The following is a 21,183-nucleotide window of genomic DNA, read 5'->3' as shown; positions in this document are numbered from 1 at the left end:
TTTCTTTTTTTCATAAATCCTCTCCACTTCTGCAATCACAACCTCTAGTTATCCTCCTCATAAGCCTTTTGAGGAAACTAGCTCAACCCTCAAACCTACAAAGTCTTTATAACTTAGAGTCTATTCACAAGTGCCCTTCAAGATTTTAATTTGCAGTGAATCAAGGTTAATGCAAATGGAAAGGAGAAACTATTTGAATTCATAGATTTATTTCTCACTTCATCAATTCATAATAAAATGGGACTTCTACCAAATCACATTTTTTTTCCTTTTAGATATTTCAGTTGTTTGAATACTTTATTTAGCCAACTTTTGGATTCAGACATAGTCAATATTATTTCCTTTTTTTTTTTTTTTCGGTCTTTTCAGGGCTGCACCCTTGGCATATATAGTTCCCAGGCTAGGGGTCGAATTGGAACTGTAGCTGCCAGCCTACACCACAGCCACAGCAACATGGGATCCGAGCTATGTCTGTGACCTACACCACAGCTCACGGCAATGCCAGATCCTAAAGCCACTAAGTGAGGCCAGAGATCAAACCTGTGTCCTCATAGATGCTAGTCAGATTTGTTTCCACTGAGCCGCAACAAGAACTCTTCAATATTATTTCTTATTTAATTACTATACACTGCCTATGAAGAAAGATTCTATCCTGTTTTTATTTTCTTTCATAAATTCCATTCAACTGTCCTTTTCCTAAGGTCAGAGAATAACGTAAGGGCTTTTGAAATTATTTAATCATGTCTTTTGAAGCTAGCTATGATTTGCTTTAGCATAGGTCATGAGTTTGGCAATATAATTATCTAACAGTTATGTGCTATCTTTAATGAAACCTTAGCTAATTTTTTATGAATACAAATAGAGTGGGAGCCAAACAGGAAGCCACTGCAAGATTCCTCGGCCATCATTATCAATTTGCACTTTTGCACTTCTTCGGTTCAAAATATTCCCAACCTTTAGTCTCAGCTAAAATATCATACTAACTATGAGATCAAGAAAAGTTTTATTAATAGTAATTAGTCCTTTAGTTCACAGCTACAACTTTATTTTTAGACAGTCACTCAGCAAATACTAATTAAATTCCTTCCACATTCCAGGCAAAATCCTAAGAACTGGATGTATACAGGGAAGCAAACAAACAAAGCCCGTATGCTAAGAAGTTCAGATTGTAGTTGGAGAAGACATTCAATGTAAATGGATAAGATCCTTTGGGACACTGATATGTACCTAGATGAAAATAATGTCATAGTGACTACCTGAGCCTAGCTTAGGGAAAGCCGCTGAGAGAGAGAGAGAGAGACACAGGACTGAGATCCATGTGAAAGCCTGAGGTAAAGTGCTCCGAGGATGAGGCGAAGCGAGTTCAAATCCCTGAAGTAGGAATGAGCTTAGGGAGTGACTGAAAACCAGAAAGAAGGCCAGTGCAGATGAAATGTCATCAATGAGGAAAATAATGAAGGGAAAGAATACTGAACAGATTGGCAGGATCTTGGAGGTCATAAGGAGGTTCTGTTTTATTCTCATTCATTCTTGGAAATCTTTGCAAGATTTTAATCATGAAATTAGAAAGAGCCAATTTGCTCTTTAAAATTACCATCCTGGATGCCCTGAACACGATGTGGATGCCGGAAAACCAGTCAGGAGGCTGAAGAAATCATTCAGGACAGATGCCGGTGGGATGGCTCAGAGTGGTAGCATTGGAATTAGAAGCTTTCGAGTTACATGTTGTAGGTACACATAGGACTTACTTTGGGATTGGAATCTGGTTGTGATGAAAGAGGAAAAAATAAGACTGAGTTTTTGTTGTGGTACCCAGCTGGGTAGATGGGAAAGAATAGTGGAAGAGGGAATTCTGGAGCATGGGAGAAAGTCAGTGGTTCTGGCTTGGCCATGCTGATACTGGGAAGCCTGATAGACCTCCAAGCAGAGAATAGGGAGGTAATGACATGAGTCTGGTACTCAGCAGAGAGGCTGGACTGGAGATGGATTAGATTACCTGGAAGAAGAGAAGATTATCTAGAGAAGAGAAGATGGCTGATGACAGACTATTAGGGGAAAAAAAGAGCCTTTTGTGATCATGTAAAAGGAGGAGTCAGCAGAGAAGACAAACAGATGAGGCCTGTGAGACAGCAAGGAAATAAGTCAAGGTTGTTGTGGTTGTGGCTTTGTCTCAAAAGTCTCAAAAAAAAAAGTTCTTCAAAAGGAGGGAACAATCAACTTTGCCAAATTCTGCTAAAAGGCAGAGAAAATAAGAACAGATAATGTACCCCTTGACAAGATATAGGCCATTGGAATATGGAAGGAGAGGTACAGAAATAAATTAAAAGAAGTGGTAAATAATCTGGATCTAGGAGGGAGGAGTAGTGTTGAGCAGCAAGGTGACCCTTGGGGGAATCTCACCAGGGAGCATCAATCTTGTTGTGGATAATTAGAATAAAATCTAGGAGCAAAACTCAGGTTTTAGAAGCAAGAGCAAAGGCTATGTAACCAAACAGCCCAGATCAGATCTTGTGAATGAGTGACTTGGATTTTGGGGGTCCAGGAGCATGCTATATACCTGTCCCAAAGCAGCCTAAAGCATCCATGTAGCTTCTGACCCACAAAGTTAATTTGTCTGGTTGGCTAAGGTTCTGTCTCTTCCAGCATGAATCCTTGAGAAACCCCATTCCAATGACTTGCCATCAAAGAAGATGACATTCTCAACTAGAGGAACATCATTCTTGGAGCAAGAGGATATGTGTAGAAAATGAGATAAAGTATAAATTAATCAAGACAACACAGGGAGAAGCAGAAAGTAACATCTCAGTGGTATAGAAAATAAGCTATAGGGAGATTGACATGGTGCCACTTGAGCAGAGACTAGAAGGAAGCAGAGATTTGGACCTGAAGTAATGAGGGAAAGGGAAAAGGTGAGAAGAAACTTGATGACATGAGATTCCATTAGGCTAGAAGGCCTGGCATTAAAGAAAGTGTCCATGTTGAGTTTGGAAAGGTAGGTGTGTGTGGAACATCAGGTTAAGGGACTTGGGGTGTATCTGCTAAGAATGAGATCCCAGGTAGGTTGGTGAGCACAATGATGTGATGACCAAAGTAATCAAAGCATGATGGAAAACCAGTCAAGTATTCAGCTTAGAGACTATTGAAATATGCCTGTGAAGTGTGCTCATAGCTTTTCAATACATTATAGAATTTCAAACTAACTAAGGGAAAATATACATCAAAGATTTTGTGAGAATCATTTTTCTTTTGCCTTCTTTCCCTCCTTCCTTCTTTCCTTGCAACCTTCCTCCCTCCCTGCTTGCTTGCTTGTTTGCTTTTTTCTTTCTTTCTTTCTCTATTTTTGACTGATATTATCCTGGCGAAAAAGAACATGAACTATCTTCCACACACCTTATCCCAACCAAAAATGACCTGCTTCAGAAGGTAAAGGAGGAAATCCAAAAGAAAAGAAGAGAAATCCCTCCCCTTCTTTTTTTAAAATAAAAAAAAATAGGCTTTTTTTTTCTAGCCTATCTTTTTATTCTGGCTATATCCCCTATGATTCTATAGACTTAAAGCAATCGTAATGAAATATTTGATTTCTGCAAAATGGAATGACTAGAAAATATTATATAAAATCTCTAGTAACACCCAAATGCCATTTATATGAAGACATAAGAAGGATATTATTCACATCTGACCACAATTTCCAGAGCCTGAGGGAAACCTGAGGGATTTTACGTCATACTTAATCATCAGATCTGCAAGTCAGAGCTTGATTTTGGCTGCCTGGCAACGTGGAACTGTGTTTGTGGGATGGCTCAGCCAGTATGAATTCAGTCGCTGGAGTAGAAGGAACATGCTCCCTTGCACAGAATCATACAGAAGAGAATTCTTTCTGGAAATACTCCAAAAACAGACCTTCCAAGTCGGGGATCCTTCCCCACCTTGGGGCACAGTTTCTGTGGTTTTTCAGTTTGCAGAGTACATTTTCCTTTTTTCTGCACACCTCAAAACGTTCCCCTAAGATTTCTTCTCTACATTAGCTGTCTTGTATTCCCATGTTGCCAAAAACATTTCAATGTTTGCAAAATACCTATTTTTGGATCCAAGAAGCCTTTGGGAATTTAATATCTTTTTAAAGAAAATAATACTGAGTGGCTATGTAAACAAATTCAAAACTAAATGTATTTTTTAAGTCGGGAAATTATTTGAAATAATAACAGCAAGACATCTATTTTTTCATAAATTTCTGAAAGTTTTACTAGAAAATATAAAACCAGAAAGACTTCAGAAGAATTATTTCAGCCAGGCAGAATTTCTCATGAGGCTTCTCTTTTTTTCCTTCTCAGTAAAACATAAGCTCTGTACCAGGAAACAGTGGCTTCAAACACCCTAAGCCCATCTTGCATTTATGGAGAAATGGAGCAGGAGAATAACTTTTAAATCACTAAAACCTTGTATATCAGAATTGAGGGTATGTTGGAAAATAAAAAAAATTCTTAGCAAATCAAATACGAGAAATAGGATTCCTTATCATTGGAGTTCTGCCAAATGTAGACATACTGGATATGGTCATTACTGGGAGCATAGCTAATACAGCCATCAGTGGAAAGTCATTATCAGGACAGCTTGACCCAGGATTCCACTTAGAAATCTGCCAATCATTAGCATTTATTACAGGTCAGCATCATGGTTAGTATTGTCCTTTGTTAGACATCTTGCTTCCCCCCTCTGCCTTTCTTTCTCTGTGTGTCTCCTCTTGTCTCCCAGTTGTCAGTCAGTCTCTCAAATTGATCAGCAAGGAGAAAACTGTATGTCAAGCTATTTATTTCTGGCTCAGGTAGTATTTCTTCATTTGCTGTCTTTATCATCTTTCTTTAGATTGTCAAAATTAAATTTATGGGGTGTTTTGTTTTGTTTTTATTTTTAGGGTCACATCTGCAGCATGTAGAAGTTCCCAGGCTAGGGGTCAAATTGGAACTGCAGCTTCCGGCCTACACCACAGCCAAAGCAATGCGGGATCCAAGTCACATCTGCAACCTACACCACAGCTCACAGCAATGCCAGATCCTTAACCCACTGATCAAGGCCAGGGATGGAACCTGTATCCTCATGGATGCTAGTTGGGTTCATTACTGCTGAGCCATGATGGGAACTCCTATGTTCCTCTTCTTTTACTACCGTTTTCCGTAAATTATATGAAGAATATAATCTTCCATTTAAAAATCAAAACCTATCAAAAGAAGATAAAATGGATTTTTCTCAAAAGCACATTTTGAGTAATAAGAATGGAGTAAACACCTAAGCATCCTAAAGCTTATGGGGGCAGGGAAGAGGGGTGGAGGAGATAGAGAACACAACACATTATTACCTGTACCCAAAACAAATTATAATGTGGATAATGGTGAAAAGCAGATTTAAAGGATGCCATTTAGAAATCCACTCAAAGGAGGTCATAGTTAAAACTCTGAATTCTTAAATTTATATTCTTTTTTTTTTTTTTTTTTTTGTCTTTTCTAGGGCCACACCTGCAGCATATGGAGGTTCCCAGGCCAGGGGTCCAATCAGAGCTGTAGACACCGGCCTATGCCACAGCCACAGCAACACAGGCTCCTTAACCCACTGAGCAAAGCCAGGGATCGAACCTGCAACCTCATGGTTCTTAGTCAGATTCGTTAACCACTGAGCCACGACGAGAACTCCTTATTTCTTATAATTGAAGATTTTGGAGAATGTTTCACTTATCCTCAATATGAATTCCTTTAGACATAGAAAAAAAAATCTTTGAAAAGAATCTTAGAATGGATTGGTTTATAGAAGGTCAAAAATTTAATCTGTGTAACATTCTTCAAACAGCAAAAACAATGTCAGTAAAAAGAAAAAAGAGGAAACCTTAAAGACATTCAGACCTTGCTTCAGATTATTTGTTTCACTGCTTACTAACTGTTTGAAATGGAGATAATAATGTCCCTACCTTACTGGGGTGATCTGAGGTGTAAATATGATAGCAACTATAAAAGGGCCCACATTCAGAGTGTAAGATCCATAGCAAGCACATGGTAAAAAAAAAAAAAAAAAAAAAAAAAAAAAAAAAAAAATCCTCCTTCCTTCCTCCTCAACCCAACTCTCATGCCTGCACATAAAACACCACCTAAAAACTGCCCCCAAAATATTTTTACACGCTAAGGACACAACAAACAATTTTAGTGTATGCCAGGCACTAATTTATGAACGCATCACAGGAACATACCATTAATATTACTCTAATGTTTTAGGGTAGCCTCAGATGATCTTGAAAAGGGGGAGAAGATGACTATGATGGCTCACGAGGCCTCTTCTTGGATCTTCATCAATGAGAGAACGTTCATTACCAGGTACCCGCACACCTGTATTAACTATACAGCTGTATTATGTGTTATTCTAGTTATCAGTCATTTGGGGATTATACCGACTGCATATGGGGCATTATGTCATTGTAAGCTTCAACCCCACTGGAAAAACTTGGAAAATGGCATCATCACATTTTGTAATTATTCTCATCTGGTATAAAGAGAGCCCAGTGAAATAAGTGTTATAAAAATTATAGGAGGACTTTGCAAACTATGTCAGAGAATACGAAATAAAGGATGCCTAGACTGGGTTCTCCCATAGGTATTGTAAAGAGTCTAAATGTTTATCAATAAGAAATGTTTATCAATAAAGAAAATAAATGTATGAGCCACAGGATCAAGGATAGGGTCATCAGCTGAGACACGGAATGAGAAATTGAATAAATACATCCCAGGAGACTGCAAAACCATAACCTCCCAGGGAACAATCACTCAGAGTTCATAAATAGTGCTCTGATTTCACTGAAAGCAAAATTTCTATTTTAATTGTTGACCCAGTTCTCAGGAGCAGTATGAAGAAGTAAGGGATCTGAGGTCCCTCTTAAAATATCCAAAGAATTAGCCCACAGGCTTAAACCAGCCCTTCCTGGTTTCTCCTTCCCTCCCTTGTTCCTCAGGACACACCTCATGTTTACTGTTTCCCTCTGGACGTTAGGTTATGCAGCAGATGGCCAATAGCTACGGCTGCTTTCTTATACAGAGCAAATAGCATCTTCTGTTGGTTTAGGTATAATAAAACAGGGACCTGAAAAACTGTAAGAGTAAAGATAAGAGATAATCCTGGCTGAGCTAGAGCAGAAGCTCAGGAGGGGAAGGACAACACGATAAGAAGAAAAAACAAATGTCCCTGGTGCGTGACCTTTGTCTTATAGGGACAAGAAGCAAAGCCAAATAAGTGGGGGGGGGGGGAATGGTATAAATGATACAGGATTACGCAATAGGAAAGCACAGAAAACAAATACAGTCAAAAATGGAATTAAAGCCAAGGCTGGAGGATAAGCATGAAATAAAAGGGGTAGGAAGAAGACAAGAAGTAAAAGAGAGGATTCATTTATTCATTACTCAAATACTGATTAACTGCTCCCTGCAGACAGATGCTCTTGTGGATGCTGAGCATGCAGCAATAAATTAAACAAAGCCCTTACCCCCATGGAGCTGCCTCCTAAAAGAAGGATACAGTCAATATGTAGGATAAATGTATAACCATATGCATTATTAGATGCTGAGAGACGTGAGGAATAAACAAAAAGCTGAAAGGGAGTAATGATTGTTGGGGATGGAGAGAAGTGAGTTATGATTTCATATAAGATGGTCAAGGAAGGCCTTAGGGAGGAGGTGACATTAGGAGGAAAGCCTGAAGGAGGTGAGCGAGGGAGCTATGCAGGTGTCTGGCTGGAAGCCTTCCAAGAAAGCAGACACCAAATTCATGGCCCTGAAGCAGGCACTTGCCTATAAGTGTGGAGGAAGCCAGTGTGTGAGAGTGAAATAGGAAGACAGTAGGAGAAGTGAGGTCAGAAATACAATGGAGCCAGGACAGCTAGGGCCTCATAGGACACTGAGACTTCATCTTTCCCATTTATAATACAAGAAGCCATTAAATACTATTGAGTACGTGAGCAACTGCATCAGTCTAGCTGCTGCATTAAGAACAGACTGAAGAGGGGCAAGAGTAGAAGCAGAGAAACTACCAAATTGCTGATGGTCCAGAGTAGAAATGATGGTGTCTTGGACCAAGGTGGCAGCAGTGGAGGTAGGAAAAACATGGGCTGATGCTGGACATATTTTGAAGGAAGGGATAGTAGGATTTCCCGAAGGTTTAGATGTGGGGTTGGAGAGAAAGAGAATAATTAAGGATGATTCCAAGAATTTTGGTCTAGAAGAATGGCACAAACACTTTCTGATGTTGTAAAGACTATAAGAGGAGCAGGTTTGGGGTAGAAGATTAGGAGTTCAGCATGTTACCACTGAGACTGAATAAGATCACAAGGGAATCAGTGTGAATAGAGAAGATTCAAAGTCCAAGGTTAGGAAAGAGTGAAATGAGGTAGGAAAAGTAGGAGATGAGAAGGTGAGACAGAGGTACGTTGGATGAAAGGTGGCCAGAAGGAATGTGGGCACTGAACAGAGAAGAAGAGCAGTGATATAGCGGGTACATGTATAAGACACCACTTTGGGATGTCACAGTACCTGAAGTGGTGATGGAGATACAAGGAGAAGAGGGAAGTTGAGGAGATGGGAAACTGAAAGACAAATTAATTTTTAAAGTATTAAGTGCAGGTGACTGATGATGAAGGAGAAGGTAACATTCGTATAGACCAAAAGATAAGAGAGACAGAAAAGTTCTAGAGAGGAGTAAGAGATGGACATAGTAACAGGATGGATGTGGTTGAGAGGCGACAGTTTGGGAAGAGAAAAGGATGTGAGTGATCTGCAGGAGATGCTGGAGGCAGATGAGGTTTAAGATAGATGGGTGATGGAGAAGATGGGAGTGATTGTGAATAAAAGTGAGAGGGTGACAGAAGGGCTGAGGAAGAGCCCAGGACAGCCTCAGGCAGGTCTGCCTACCGCTGTTCCCTACCCCAGAGAAAATTACAGAAGCAACAAAGGTGTCTCAACAAAGACAGTAGCCCTGGATCTACACTGGTGTTTCTTTCTGCATAAATGCCTTCTGCACAGAGTAAGTTTAGCCTACAGGGAAAATACATTTACCACCTTGGGAAGGAAGTTTCGAGAAGAAACATACACTGCATAAAAGAAGAATGTACGAACTCAGATCCATGTTTACTCAAGTCTGCTTGACTCAGTTCAGCCCATGAGATCCTGATTCTCTTCTACCCCCACCAGGGCGTTGCTTGGGGCTCACCTCTTGGTCTGAGGTTACAATTGTTTTCCTTTCATCTAGCTGCTCTTCTCCTCCTGGATTCCTGAGGAAGCAAGGTCCTTTTTCACTCAAACCTTAGATTTACCCTTATGATCAGATTAAAATATACTTAAATAGGTGCCACATGACCCAACTAGCAATCCACAGCCCCCTGTCTGCTCTCCCAGGCATCTCCAATTAACTAGGATCTCTCTTCCTCCAAAAAACCTCAAGACAAATATAAAAGAAGCCCCAGTGCCCTCTGTAGCCTCTGTCTGCTCCAAGGGGTCATTCTGTTCTTCCTGATCCCACTGTTTGTACACATGTGCTTCTCTTTACTCTCAGTCTTTGAATCCTCGATTTCGCTAGAACAGTTTCCTTCCACCTTTATGAAGTTCCTACTTCTGTCCTAAATTGGTCTGTGTTGATCTCATTAGTAGCCATGACCAGTCAATGGTAACTTCTGATCCTGGCAACCATGTTCCTTTATTTTATTCATCTGTGTCATCACAGAATGAAAATCAAGAATCTTCACTGAAATAAACACTTGTTCCATACACTGGTAGTTACCTGGTCAACTATTGTTTCCTTTGTAATTTTTTTATAGTTTCTCAGTCTCAGTTCCTCACTTCAGGAAATCCTCCCTGAACCGCAATAAGATTTTAATTAGCCTGTGTTAATTACTGGTGCATTTGTTCTTTTAAAATATTTATTACCTAATTATGAAAGTGTTATTATCTTATAAATATTATTTTATATATTGATATTAATTATAAAAGCTGAGAAAATATGGAAACATATACATTGACAGAATAAAAATCATCCGTAATCTCACTACTCCGAAATAAATACACTGTTTTTGTCACATTCTTTATCTTCCAAGGATTCTATTTTATACAGTTGAAATCAGACTGTATCTTGTTTTACACACCTGGCATTGTATTATGAATATTTCCCCATTCTATTAAAATAATCTTTTTAATGTTTTGACTATCTAAGAATATCATAATGTAACTGTTCCTTTAATTTTGACTTTCAAGATGGCTGCAATTTTTTGAGTATATAAGGGTTAGTTCACAGAAGTGCAGTTACTGGAGTCAAGTATGCAAGTGTATCTAATGTTACTGTTACAAATTAGCTTTCTAAAACATTTGATGAGCCTTCCTCCCACCAATGGCATAAGTCTTCCTGGCTTGTCTTTATTGTCTCATAATAGACATGTAATAGATTCAACCAAGGTTGAATATGAACCCTTCAAAGGTAAGACCTAAGTACCTTTGCAGGCTGTTTCCCAAGATGAGGAATCTGGATGACTTTGACACAAGAGATGACTTTAGGTGAAACATATGTAATTGGTTTTTATTTGAACACATACGGAAAGTATTAGAAAACCAGCACATGAAATCTTTGATTTCACAAACATTATTGCTTAGGACATATAAAAACTTACTTAAGAGTCAGCTAAGCATCTTAGTTGGCTTTCTGTCACAACCACAAAGCCCTAACTCGTAAAAAATACCCATCCCAAAGCACATGCTATCAGAATCCTCTCATTTTCTTTTCTTTTCTTTTTTTGTCTTTTTAGGGCCATACCTGTGGCATGTGGAGGTTCCCGGGCTAGGGGTCAATCAGAGCTGTAGCCTCTGGACTACACCACAGCCACAGCAACACCAGATCTGAGCCATATCTGCAACCTACACCACCAATCACAGCAATACCGGATCCTTAACCCACTGAGCGAGGCCAGGGATCAAACCTGCATCCTCATGGTTACTAGTGAGATTTGTTTCCACTGTGCCACGACAGGAACTCCCACTCTCATTTTCTAATGTTTTACATTTGTTTATTTTATCCCTCAAATAAGACTGAAAATGTAAGGGAAGAGGGTGGTACTTTTTATATAATTCTGTAAGTATTAACATATAAATAATGCATAGTTGCTGAATAAATATGTATAAAAAAAGGGAGAGTCAACTAAAAACATATTAAATGACCACAGATGATACTTGGCATTGGCCAAACTCACAAAAGCCGTCCAAAGATAATTAGTTTGAGCAGTGCAGCCATAGCCCTCAGCCAGAGGTATCAATCACTTCCCTGCAACATAGCCTTAAAGACAGCATTCTATAATTTTATCTCTGAAATCATTTTTTAATAAATGCATTCTACTAATTAGGAACATAGGAAGGGGAAGAAAACTAACAAAATTTGAGAACCTATGTGCATTCCCATCTTATAACTGGCCTACAATGAAATATGTCACAGTGAAACCACATATTTGGGAGGAGGAAATTGCTAAAGAAGTGTCTGCATTTCAAGAAATCCCTATTTTGCTTCACATTTTGAATTGACAAATTAAGGATTGTAGTTTATCTTCTATAGCCCAGAGCCCCCTTGTAACTCTAGATGGTAAAGTAAAATGATAGAGCATTTACACAAACATCAGACTTGAAGGGAGCATTTCTCAAAATGTGCACGGGCCACCTGCCTCCTGATGAGATGCTTGTGAACAATGCAGATGCTGCATCCCACCCTACAGCTAGTCAGGTGATTTTGATGCATTGCTGGAGTCTAGAAACTATTGCTCGGAGGAAGAAAGGATTGAAGTTTGAGAACTTCTGACCACCTGAAAGAAAATTTCTGGAGCTCAGTGGAACCTTTACAAAATAATCACCAGAAACTATATGATACCACTGACTATCTATGATATCCAACTTGTCAGAAATCTGGCAAACACCTCCTTTCATTTATGCACTTACTTAGTCAGCGCCCATCTGCAACAGGTGATGTCTGGCCAACAAGACAGAAATTACCAACTTATTAAGGGATTTCATTTTCATGCACAGAAATATATGACAATGATGAAAATTAATAGGAAAGTAGACTCTCCTTGATGGAAATTTTGCTTTCAGCAAATTTCATAAGAAGTAAATACGAGCCATGAAATAAGAGGTCTTGATTTCATAGTACAGTAAGCAATGTAACATTAGATAAGAATTCTCTGAGGTTAGAAATTTCCCCGAGTGAAGGTGTTGACTTAAAATAGCTTCATGCACAAATGATTAGGGCTCCAGTTGCTATTTCTTTGCCTAGGGTTATCATTGCTCTGTTGCTTCATATGGTAAATATTCCAAGTGAGCTATTAAAAAAATAAAACGCGGTCCTATATGGTTGCTTTCAAAGTACTTTCCTTTCAGGTCCTAGGCTGAAATCAGGGCACCTTAGTGGTGAGTGAATGCCAACTCTGAATTTGAAAAAAGTTCAAACCCAGTTTTAGAAGGCGGATCAGATTTCCCTCTCAGAACCTGTTGGATTTTTTTCTCCTACTTGGGAACCTAATACAAAGCCCTGTAGGCTGCCAATCTACCAGCAGAGGCCACAAGGCATGTGTGTATTCCTGTCCTTACTAACTTTAATTAGCATGATGTAATTAATTTTAGCAGAAACTGCATCATTCCCAACAGTTTCTTTTTCCAGGCATGTTGGCCGGCACCCTTTGCTGAACCAAAGGAACCAGCCACCTGCACCTCTGAGCATAGATTCAGTACAAAGAACCAGTGTTCCAGAGGCTTTCTCCTACCTGGCTCGCAGAGCCAGAGGGCAGTGTTTGCCCGGGTCCCACAGCCACTGTATTCTCTTTTTCCTTTTTTTAATTAAAGTATAGTTGATTTACAATGTTGTGCCCATTTCTGCTGTACAGCAAAGTAACTCAGTTATACATATACATTTTTGATATTATTTTCCATCATGGTCTATCCCAGAAGTTTGGATATAGTTCCCTGTGCTGTACAGAAGGACCTCATTGCTTATCTATTGTAACTGTAATAGTTTGCATCTACCAACCCCAAACTTCCAATCCTTTCCACTCCCTCCTCCCTCCCCCTTGGCAACCACAAGTCTGTTCTCTATGTCTGTGAAACTGTTTCCGTTTTGTAGATAGGTTAGTTTGTGCCATGTTTTAGATTCCACATATATGTGATATCATATGGTATTTGTCTTTCTCTTTCTGACTTACTTCACTTACACTAAGAGAATCTCTAGTTGCATCCATGTTGCTGCGAATGACTTTATTTCTATTATATATAGATACCACATCTTGGGACTTAATCAAACTTACAAGCTTTTGCACAGCAAAAAAAGGCAACCCACAGAATGGGAGAAAATATTTGCAAATGATGCAACCAATAAGGGCTTAATCTCCAAAATACACAAACAACTCATACAACCACCACCACCACCAACAAAAAGCAACCTAGTTGAAAAACGGGCAGAAGATCTAAATAGACAGGGCCTTCTCTTGATCAGAGGAACTAGAGCAAACCCTGCAAAACCTGGCATGCCCTGCAGGTAGGTGTATAAAGAGAGGGCACCACTGTCCTGAAAGTCCTTGAAATTTCTTATTTAATAAAGGATAAGGGAGCCCTCCCTGACATATTTTTATAGGAATTAGGATTTTAAACTCAGCTTGGGCAAAAAGTTTGGGCATGTGTAGGACCATGGCCCTTAAAAATGAGGAGTTTTTTCTATGTGGGAGTTTTTTTTTGTTGTTGTTGTTGTTGTTTGTCTTTTTGCTATTTCTTGGGCCGCTCCCGCAACATATGGCACTTCCCAGGCTAGGGGTCGAATCGGAGCTGTAGTCACCGGCCTACGCCAGAGCCACAGCAACGGGGGATCTGAGCCACGTCTGCAACCTACACCACAGCTCACGGCAACGCCGGATCGTTAACCCACTGAGCAAGGGCAGGGACCGAACCCGCAACCTCATGGTTCCTAGTCGGATTCGTTAACCACTGCGCCACGATGGGAACTCCAGTTTTTTTAATTTATATAAAATTCCCATTATTCATGTTTGATGATCTAGTAAAAATAAAATTTTATTATGAGAAATTGGATGTCACAATTTCACAGAAAGGTCATTGATGTCACCCTCAGATATGTGAAAGGAGTCATTAAGCTTTACATCAGATATTTTTCAAGGAGCATATATGGTCAACAATCACTGAGCTTTCACTATGACTATAGTTCACAATAAAACTCATCTACTCCACATTTACCTCTTTTACCGCTTTGATCCACTAAAAAACAAGATCATCTGTCTGCCCAAGACACACTGAAATGTTTCAACAGAAAGTCTGACAAAGTCAAAATTCAAAGAGTCTAGAAATAGATGACACAGAGTTTACTTGAATTTCCAGTCGTGTTTCCTAATTGGCAAAAGACTTTTCCCCTCTAAAAGTAGGTCAGAATTCAGTTTCCTCTATTTTATTCCCTAAACAAATAACCACTGAGCACACACTGTGAGCAGACACTGGGCTAGAAGCTGGGGTAGTGATTTTGAAAAAAATCAGGCAAGAACCCTACTTTCATGGAGGTTGTAGTCAAAAGCCACAGTTGCCAACTTGAGCCCTCATTTGACTCACTGGAGGGTTTGGTAAAATAAAGATTGCTGGGCCTTGTTCCCAGAGTTTCTGATTTGGTGGGGTGGGTGGGATCTGGGGTAGAGTGAGCATTTGCAGGTGTTAAGTTCCCAGGTAGTGCAGATGCCTCTGCTCTGGGAATGACAGCGAGAACCACAGGTCTAAAGGCCTGACAGCAAACAAAGGTAGGTGTTCATAAGGAAAGGAACCCACTTCTATGAGAGAATAAGGATCTAGCCTAAGCAGGGAAGTCCAGAGACCCGAATGTGGAGGACACTAACAAGTCTAAGGGTGTCAGCGGGAGGCACTCCTGACATGGGCCAGCCCGACATCCTCATGGCCAGAGGCACACGAGTTCCAGCAAGTGAATGTTCCCAGAGTGGTTGAGGTGCCGGACACAGGGAAAACCATTTCTGTAAAAGATGCTAAAGAGGAAGTGAGAACAAGCAGGACTTGACCTACTGTGATAAAGATCTGGGGTTTGAATCCCAAGAGCATTGGCGAGACATTAACCATGTTAAGCAAAGCAGATGATATGATTATGTATGTTCTAGATATGTGTGGACATGGATAGAGTGTGGAGAGTGGATGGAAGAAGCCCAGGATAGAAACAAGGAGGTGGCTTAATATATTTTTTTCAAACATAAGGAGACTCAGTGGTCAAAATCATGATGGTGCCACAGAAGAACACTGTAGGAGCCTGCGGGTCAGGAGAGCTCCCTCTCTCATTCAGTAGCCCTGGGGATCACTGACCACCTGTTGCGTTTCAGGCACTTCAGTAAGCATCCCAGTGGTCCAAGGGGCTGAAAAGCTTATCAGTAAAATAACCTAGAGGCTTCATTAACAGAATGGATACACTGTTTCCCCATCCCAAGGAGACCAGAAGCATCAGACAGTGAAGTCAAGGTAATCAACCTCAAGAGCACAAAATTCCCCAGCTATTCATACACAAAGGGTGTTATTTTACAGCCAGCCTGCATCTGCTCCAGTAAGGATGGGTGTTGCATGGCACATCTGTGTTTACTTTTTAACTGTTTTTTTTTTTTTTTTTAAGTCTATAAGGCATGTATTAGAAAGACCTGAAATGAACATTTAAATCATGGAAAAATGAGATGCAAGATCCCAAATAAGATAGATACCAACCTAATTGCTCCACCCACTCGTCTCTACGTCCAGCCTCTAATGGGGCTGCCAGCTTCCATTCTCTGTCTCAGCAATCCAGCCTCTCCCAGCAGCCAGGGTGGCTCTTCTGAATGGAGTCATAGCATCCTGCCCAAAGCCTTCAAAGCTTCCTATTACAGACCCTTTATGTAAGAAGTCTTCAAGGCCCAAGTTCATCTGGCCTGGGGAACCTTTAGAACATCACCTTGAGCCTCTCTTCCATTCTCTTCCTCCTTCAAACATGCCCAGTGTAGTCTTGCACACAGGATACAGGATGTGGCACTGGCCTCCCTTGCTCGGGACACTCCCCCTGACTTTGGACTTGGTTGCCTCCTTCCCATTACTCAGATTCCCAGTTAAATATCTCAGACCTCCTGATCACCTTTTCTAAAATGCCCTCTTTCTTTATTTTTATTTTTTTATTTTTTTGGTCTTTTTTGGGCCACACCCTCAGCATATGGAGGTCCCCAGGCTAGGGGTTGAATCAGAGCTATAGCCGCCAGCCTGCTCCACCGCCACAGCAACTCCAGATCTGAGCCGCGTCTGGGACCTACACCACAGCCACAGCAACACCGGCTACTTAACCCACTGAGAGAGGCCGAGGATCAAATCTGTGTCCTCATGGCTGCAGATTCGTAAAATGCCCCGACAGGAACTCCTAAAATGCCCTCTTTAATGTGCTGCCTTACAAGAGGCTGTTTTATTGTTCTTTTAACACTTATCCTTATATAAAATCAGCATTTCTTATTTGCTCTCTTTTTTTTTTCTATGTTCCTCCTTCAAAAACTAAGTCCCTTCACTGCAGGGGCCTCGCGGCTTTTAAGTATTGCAGTGTCCTCAGCATCTATTACATTGCCTGTTAATAATAATTCTGCAAGACATTTTGTTAATGATGAATGAATATGAGAGTATCAACCTCAATGAACTTAAACTGGGGCTTCAGTACTATGTCTGTTTCTTATTTAATGGCAAGGTGATTATCTACGTTAATGTCTGTACAGTTTCCTTGGGATCTTGGTTAAAATACAGGTTCTGACTTTTAACAAGATGCCTTCCAGGTGTTCAGATAATGTTTGGATAGAGGGAGTCACCCTTAAATCCTGTGATGGGTGGAATAATGGCCTCACAAAGAGGTCTACTTCCTAATCCCCTGAGTCTGTGAATATTTAGGTTACGTCGCCAAAGGGAAGGAAGGTTGCAGATGGAATTAAGGATGCTGATCAGTTGGCTTTAGATTAGGGAGATTATCCAGATTGGCCCAGTGTAATGATAAGGGTCCTAACATATAGGCGAGGAGGACATCTGTGTGAGAAGATTCTGTGTACGAATGACAGACCGAGAAGGACTCTGTGGCCATTGCTGGCTTTCAAGATGGAAAGGGAGAAGCCCGGGGATATGGGCTTTGGCAGGGCAGGCTGTGGAAGCAGCAGAAGCAAGAAAATGTATCCTCCCCTAGAACCTTCAGACGGAACATAGCCCCGTTTGAGACAGCCTTAATTATAGCCAGTGAGACTTGCATTTGACCCAAGGAACTCTAATATGCTCACGTGTTTTAAAGCCACTAAGTTGTAGTAATTTGTTAAGCAGCAACAGGAAACTAGAACAGACCTCCTTCCAAATGATGTCTGTAGGCCCAGGATTCTCCAGCCTCTTAGCTCAGTCACAGAGGAGAGGGGGAGACGGGTTATACTATTTTAGTTTCAATTGGAACAGCCACTTATCTCACCCTGTGATTTGCCAGTAGATAGACTTTCCTTCCCCTAAAAGAATACCACCGGGGTTCTCAGCACCCTAAGATCTAAGAGAATTCATCTCAAAATGTGCTCTCTGGACTAGCAGCATCAGAATCACCTGGGAACATGTTAGAAACGCAAATTCTGGGAGTTCCCGTTGTGGCGCAGTGGTTAACAAATCCGACTAGGAACCATGAGGTTGTGGGTTCAAGCCCTGGCCTTGCTCAGTGGGTTAAGGATCCGGCGTTGCCGTGAGCTGTGGTGTAGGCCCGGCTTGGATCCCACATTGCTATGGCTGTGGTATAGGCTGGCAGCTACAGCTCTGATTCGACCCCTAGCCTGGGAATCTCCATATGCCGCAGGAGCGGCCCCGGAAAAGGCAAAAAGGCAAAAAAAAAAAAAGAAGAAAAGAAGAAATGCAAATTCTCAGGACCCAGCCCAGACGTAACTCACCATGAAACTTTGAGTGTTCCCATCATGGTTCAGCAGTAATGAACCTAACTAGTATCCATGAGGATGTAGGTTTGATCCCTGGCCTTGCTCAGTGAGTTGAGGATCCAGCATTGCTGTGGTTGTGGTGTAGGCTGGCAGCCACAGCTCCTCTTCAACCCCTAGCCTGGGAACTGCCATATGCCGCAGGTGCAGCTCTAAAAAGACAAAAAAAGAAAAGAAAAAAGAAAAAAAAAAAGAAACTTTGGAGGTGCCACTCCTAGTCCATTTCAACAAGCCCTTCAGGCAATTCTAACACTAGCTGCAGTTTTAGAACTGCTTATCTGAAATAATATATATAACACCAAGTTTCGTGTTGTCCACACCTACAGGAGCACATATTTCTGTAGTTTTCAAACAGTTATTGTCTTGGGCACCAAATGTTTCTTTGTTCTCTCCAAAACAATCGGCTACAACGAAAAAACCAGAGTATGTCATCAAAGTAGAGGCAGTTTCATGACCCTACTTTGGATTAGTATAGAAATGCATATATATATAATACTGTATTGATTTGCAAAGAGTGTCAAGCCCACGAGCCAGAGACCATACTTCTCTGCATTTCAGGCCAGAAGAGGAGTTTGTAGAGGGTAGACTCCCCCGTTCCTTTTCCCTGTCCCCCAGCTGCCCCAAAGAAAGAGCCGCACGTGGGAACAAACCAAGATCTGATGCAGAGCTGCTTGTACACTGCCAACTGGAACAAACAGGCTACGAATCTTCTAAAAATCTTTTTTCATAAAAATCTGCAGAAGCCAAACCATACAGGGAAAGAATAATGTCTTCCTTTATCTGAGGTTGTTGGAAAACAAGCAGTGTGTTAAAATATCAAATACTGGGAGTTACCCTTGTAAAGAGAGTCTCCTCAAAATTAGATATCAGACCTAAAGCATTTTGATTTCTTTTCTTTTCTTTGTTTCTTTTAGGGCCGCACACATGGCATATGGGAGTTCCCAGGCTAAGGGTCCAATCAGAGCTATAGCTGCAGGCCTACACCACAGCCACAGCAACACCAGATCCAAGTTACATCTTCGACCTACAGCACAGCTCACAGTAATGCCGGATCCTTAACCCACTGAGTGAGGCCAGAGATTGAACCTACGTCCTCATGGATACTAATTGAGTTCCCAACCTGCTGAGCCACTGCGGGAACTCCCAAGCATTTTATAATTGATAGAGTCCATCATTGTCTCTCAGTTTTTACCCCTCTTCCATGTCTTATCAACATCTAGTGACATTGTTCTGAATAGCTGCAGCCCCTCTATTAAACAGTGGCATTTTTATAACAGGAAAGCCTTTGGGGTGTTTTCTTTTGTATCAACCAACTAGCCATCACTTCACATTTCTTTTTAATACTGTGAAATTTTACCTTAATCTTGAAGCCTTTTGTGTTTGTCTACATTCTAGGACTTGAGGACTTGAGAGAAACTGACATCTCTCCCTTCCTGGGGTAATTCCAGGACCACTGTTTACAGGAGTAATCTTGGAAAAATGAATGCCCCAGAAAATTACAAAAGTCATAAAATGACCAAAAGCAGCCAGAGGGTGGTTAGACGGTGGAGGCAGATAAGTCTGGTTATATTACCTTGTTGATTAGATTACTAATGGCTTTCTTTTTTTGGGGGGGTTTAGGGCACCTGTGGCATATGGAAGTTCCCAGGCTAGGGGTATAATCGGAGTTGCAGCTGCCATCCTATGCCACAGCCACAGAAACGCCAGATCCGAGCCATGTCTGTGACCTACACCATGGCTCATGGCAATGCCGATTCCTTAATCCACTGAGCGGGGCCAAGAATTGAACCCACATCCTCATGGATACTAGTCAGGTTCGTTTCTGCTCAGCCACAATGGGAACTCCTCCCACATCCTTTTTACTGTGACTTGTCAGCAATGACAGCTTTAGGGTCTCAGGACAGAATTTCTTGGCAGAAGAAGGTGAACAAATCACAGGTGCCACCATCCCAACTGACAGCAGGAATTAATGATACTTGAGCAGAGCTGCTAGAGACGTTAGAAACCCTTCCTTTTCAAAAACAGCAGCCCTTTAAAGGAAGTCAGGAAAGCTAGACAAATGCAGGGCTCCCTGGTAATTTAGGTTTTGCATATTCACGTCCAGTCCATCACGATGGCTCACCTCTCCCCTGCTTCTCAGTATTCAAACCAGGGAACCCAATCCCTTCATTTGCAAGGGAAATGAGTAACCTATTTTGCTAGCTGACAAGTCGCTAAGCCAAGGTTGAAAAGCAGTCTTTTTTCCTCATCATTCGAGCCAGGAGAAGAGGCCAAAGGCAAAAAGACCTGACACTGTGGCTGCTTATGGAAGAGGGGCTGCAAAAGTTGGTAATTCTAACTCTAGGATTCAAGCTGACAGTCATGAAGGATAAAGTGGGTCAAGAGACTTCTACCGCTGCAAACATCAGTAATATGGAATAATAGTTTGTCTTGGCAAATAGCTTAATGACATAAGGCTTTACTTGTTCTTTTGTCCTCATGTTTTTTGGATCACCTTTCCAGAAGCATACAGGAGTTTATATTACATTTTTATGGAAGTAAAATCATGAAAACATTATGAAAGTAGTATGCACTTACTGTACAGCATTTGGAAAGTAGACAGAACTACAGCACCTAAAATAAAAGATCACAGTCTTAATCCCCAGAAAGTGATCAGTTTGCTATCTTTACATGTTAATGTTTTTCATAAACTGTGTGTTAGGTTTTAAATTCAGTTTTCTTTTGGTTTTTTTTTTTTTTTTTTTTTTTTTTTTTTTTTTGTCTTTTTAGGGCTGCACCTGTGGCATATGGAAGTTCCCAGACTACGGGTTGAATGGGAGCTGCAGCTGCCAGCCTACCCACAGCCATAGCAATGCTGGATCCGAGCTGCGTCTGCACTGCACCGCAGCTTGCAGCAACACCAGATCCTTAACCCACTGAGTGAGGCCAGAGATCAAATTCACATCCTCATGGATACTAGTCGGGTTCGTTACCACTGAGCCACAACAGGAACTCCTAAATTCAGTTTTTTTGGCCTGACATTAAATTGTTAATCTGATTGTGAAAATGTAACATTATGAACCAAACTTGGGGGGGGGGGGGAGACCAAACCTATAAGAGAGCAAGCTAGCATTTTCATTCTGCCTTAATTTTCCATCTCTTTGAAG

General features: G+C 41.0%; 1 protein-coding gene across 2 annotated transcripts in view; it reads left to right on the top strand.

Moving 5' to 3' along the window:
• Positions 1-21,183, top strand: part of RASSF6 (Ras association domain family member 6) — a 58,633-nt gene that overhangs the window by 7,538 nt on the left and 29,912 nt on the right. For both annotated transcript variants that reach the window (XM_005666740.3, XM_021101429.1), the window contains exon 2: positions 6,258-6,356. In XM_005666740.3, coding sequence (XP_005666797.1) covers positions 6,292-6,356 — 65 coding nt within the window. In that variant the 5' untranslated portion in view covers positions 6,258-6,291. The remainder of the gene's footprint in view (positions 1-6,257; positions 6,357-21,183) is intronic.

This window comes from Sus scrofa, chromosome 8 (assembly GCF_000003025.6).
Source record: "Sus scrofa isolate TJ Tabasco breed Duroc chromosome 8, Sscrofa11.1, whole genome shotgun sequence".
Taxonomy (NCBI): Eukaryota; Metazoa; Chordata; class Mammalia; order Artiodactyla; family Suidae; genus Sus; species Sus scrofa.
The sequence above is the reverse complement of the archived record's forward strand: the minus strand, read 5'-3'. Positions and strand labels throughout refer to the sequence as shown.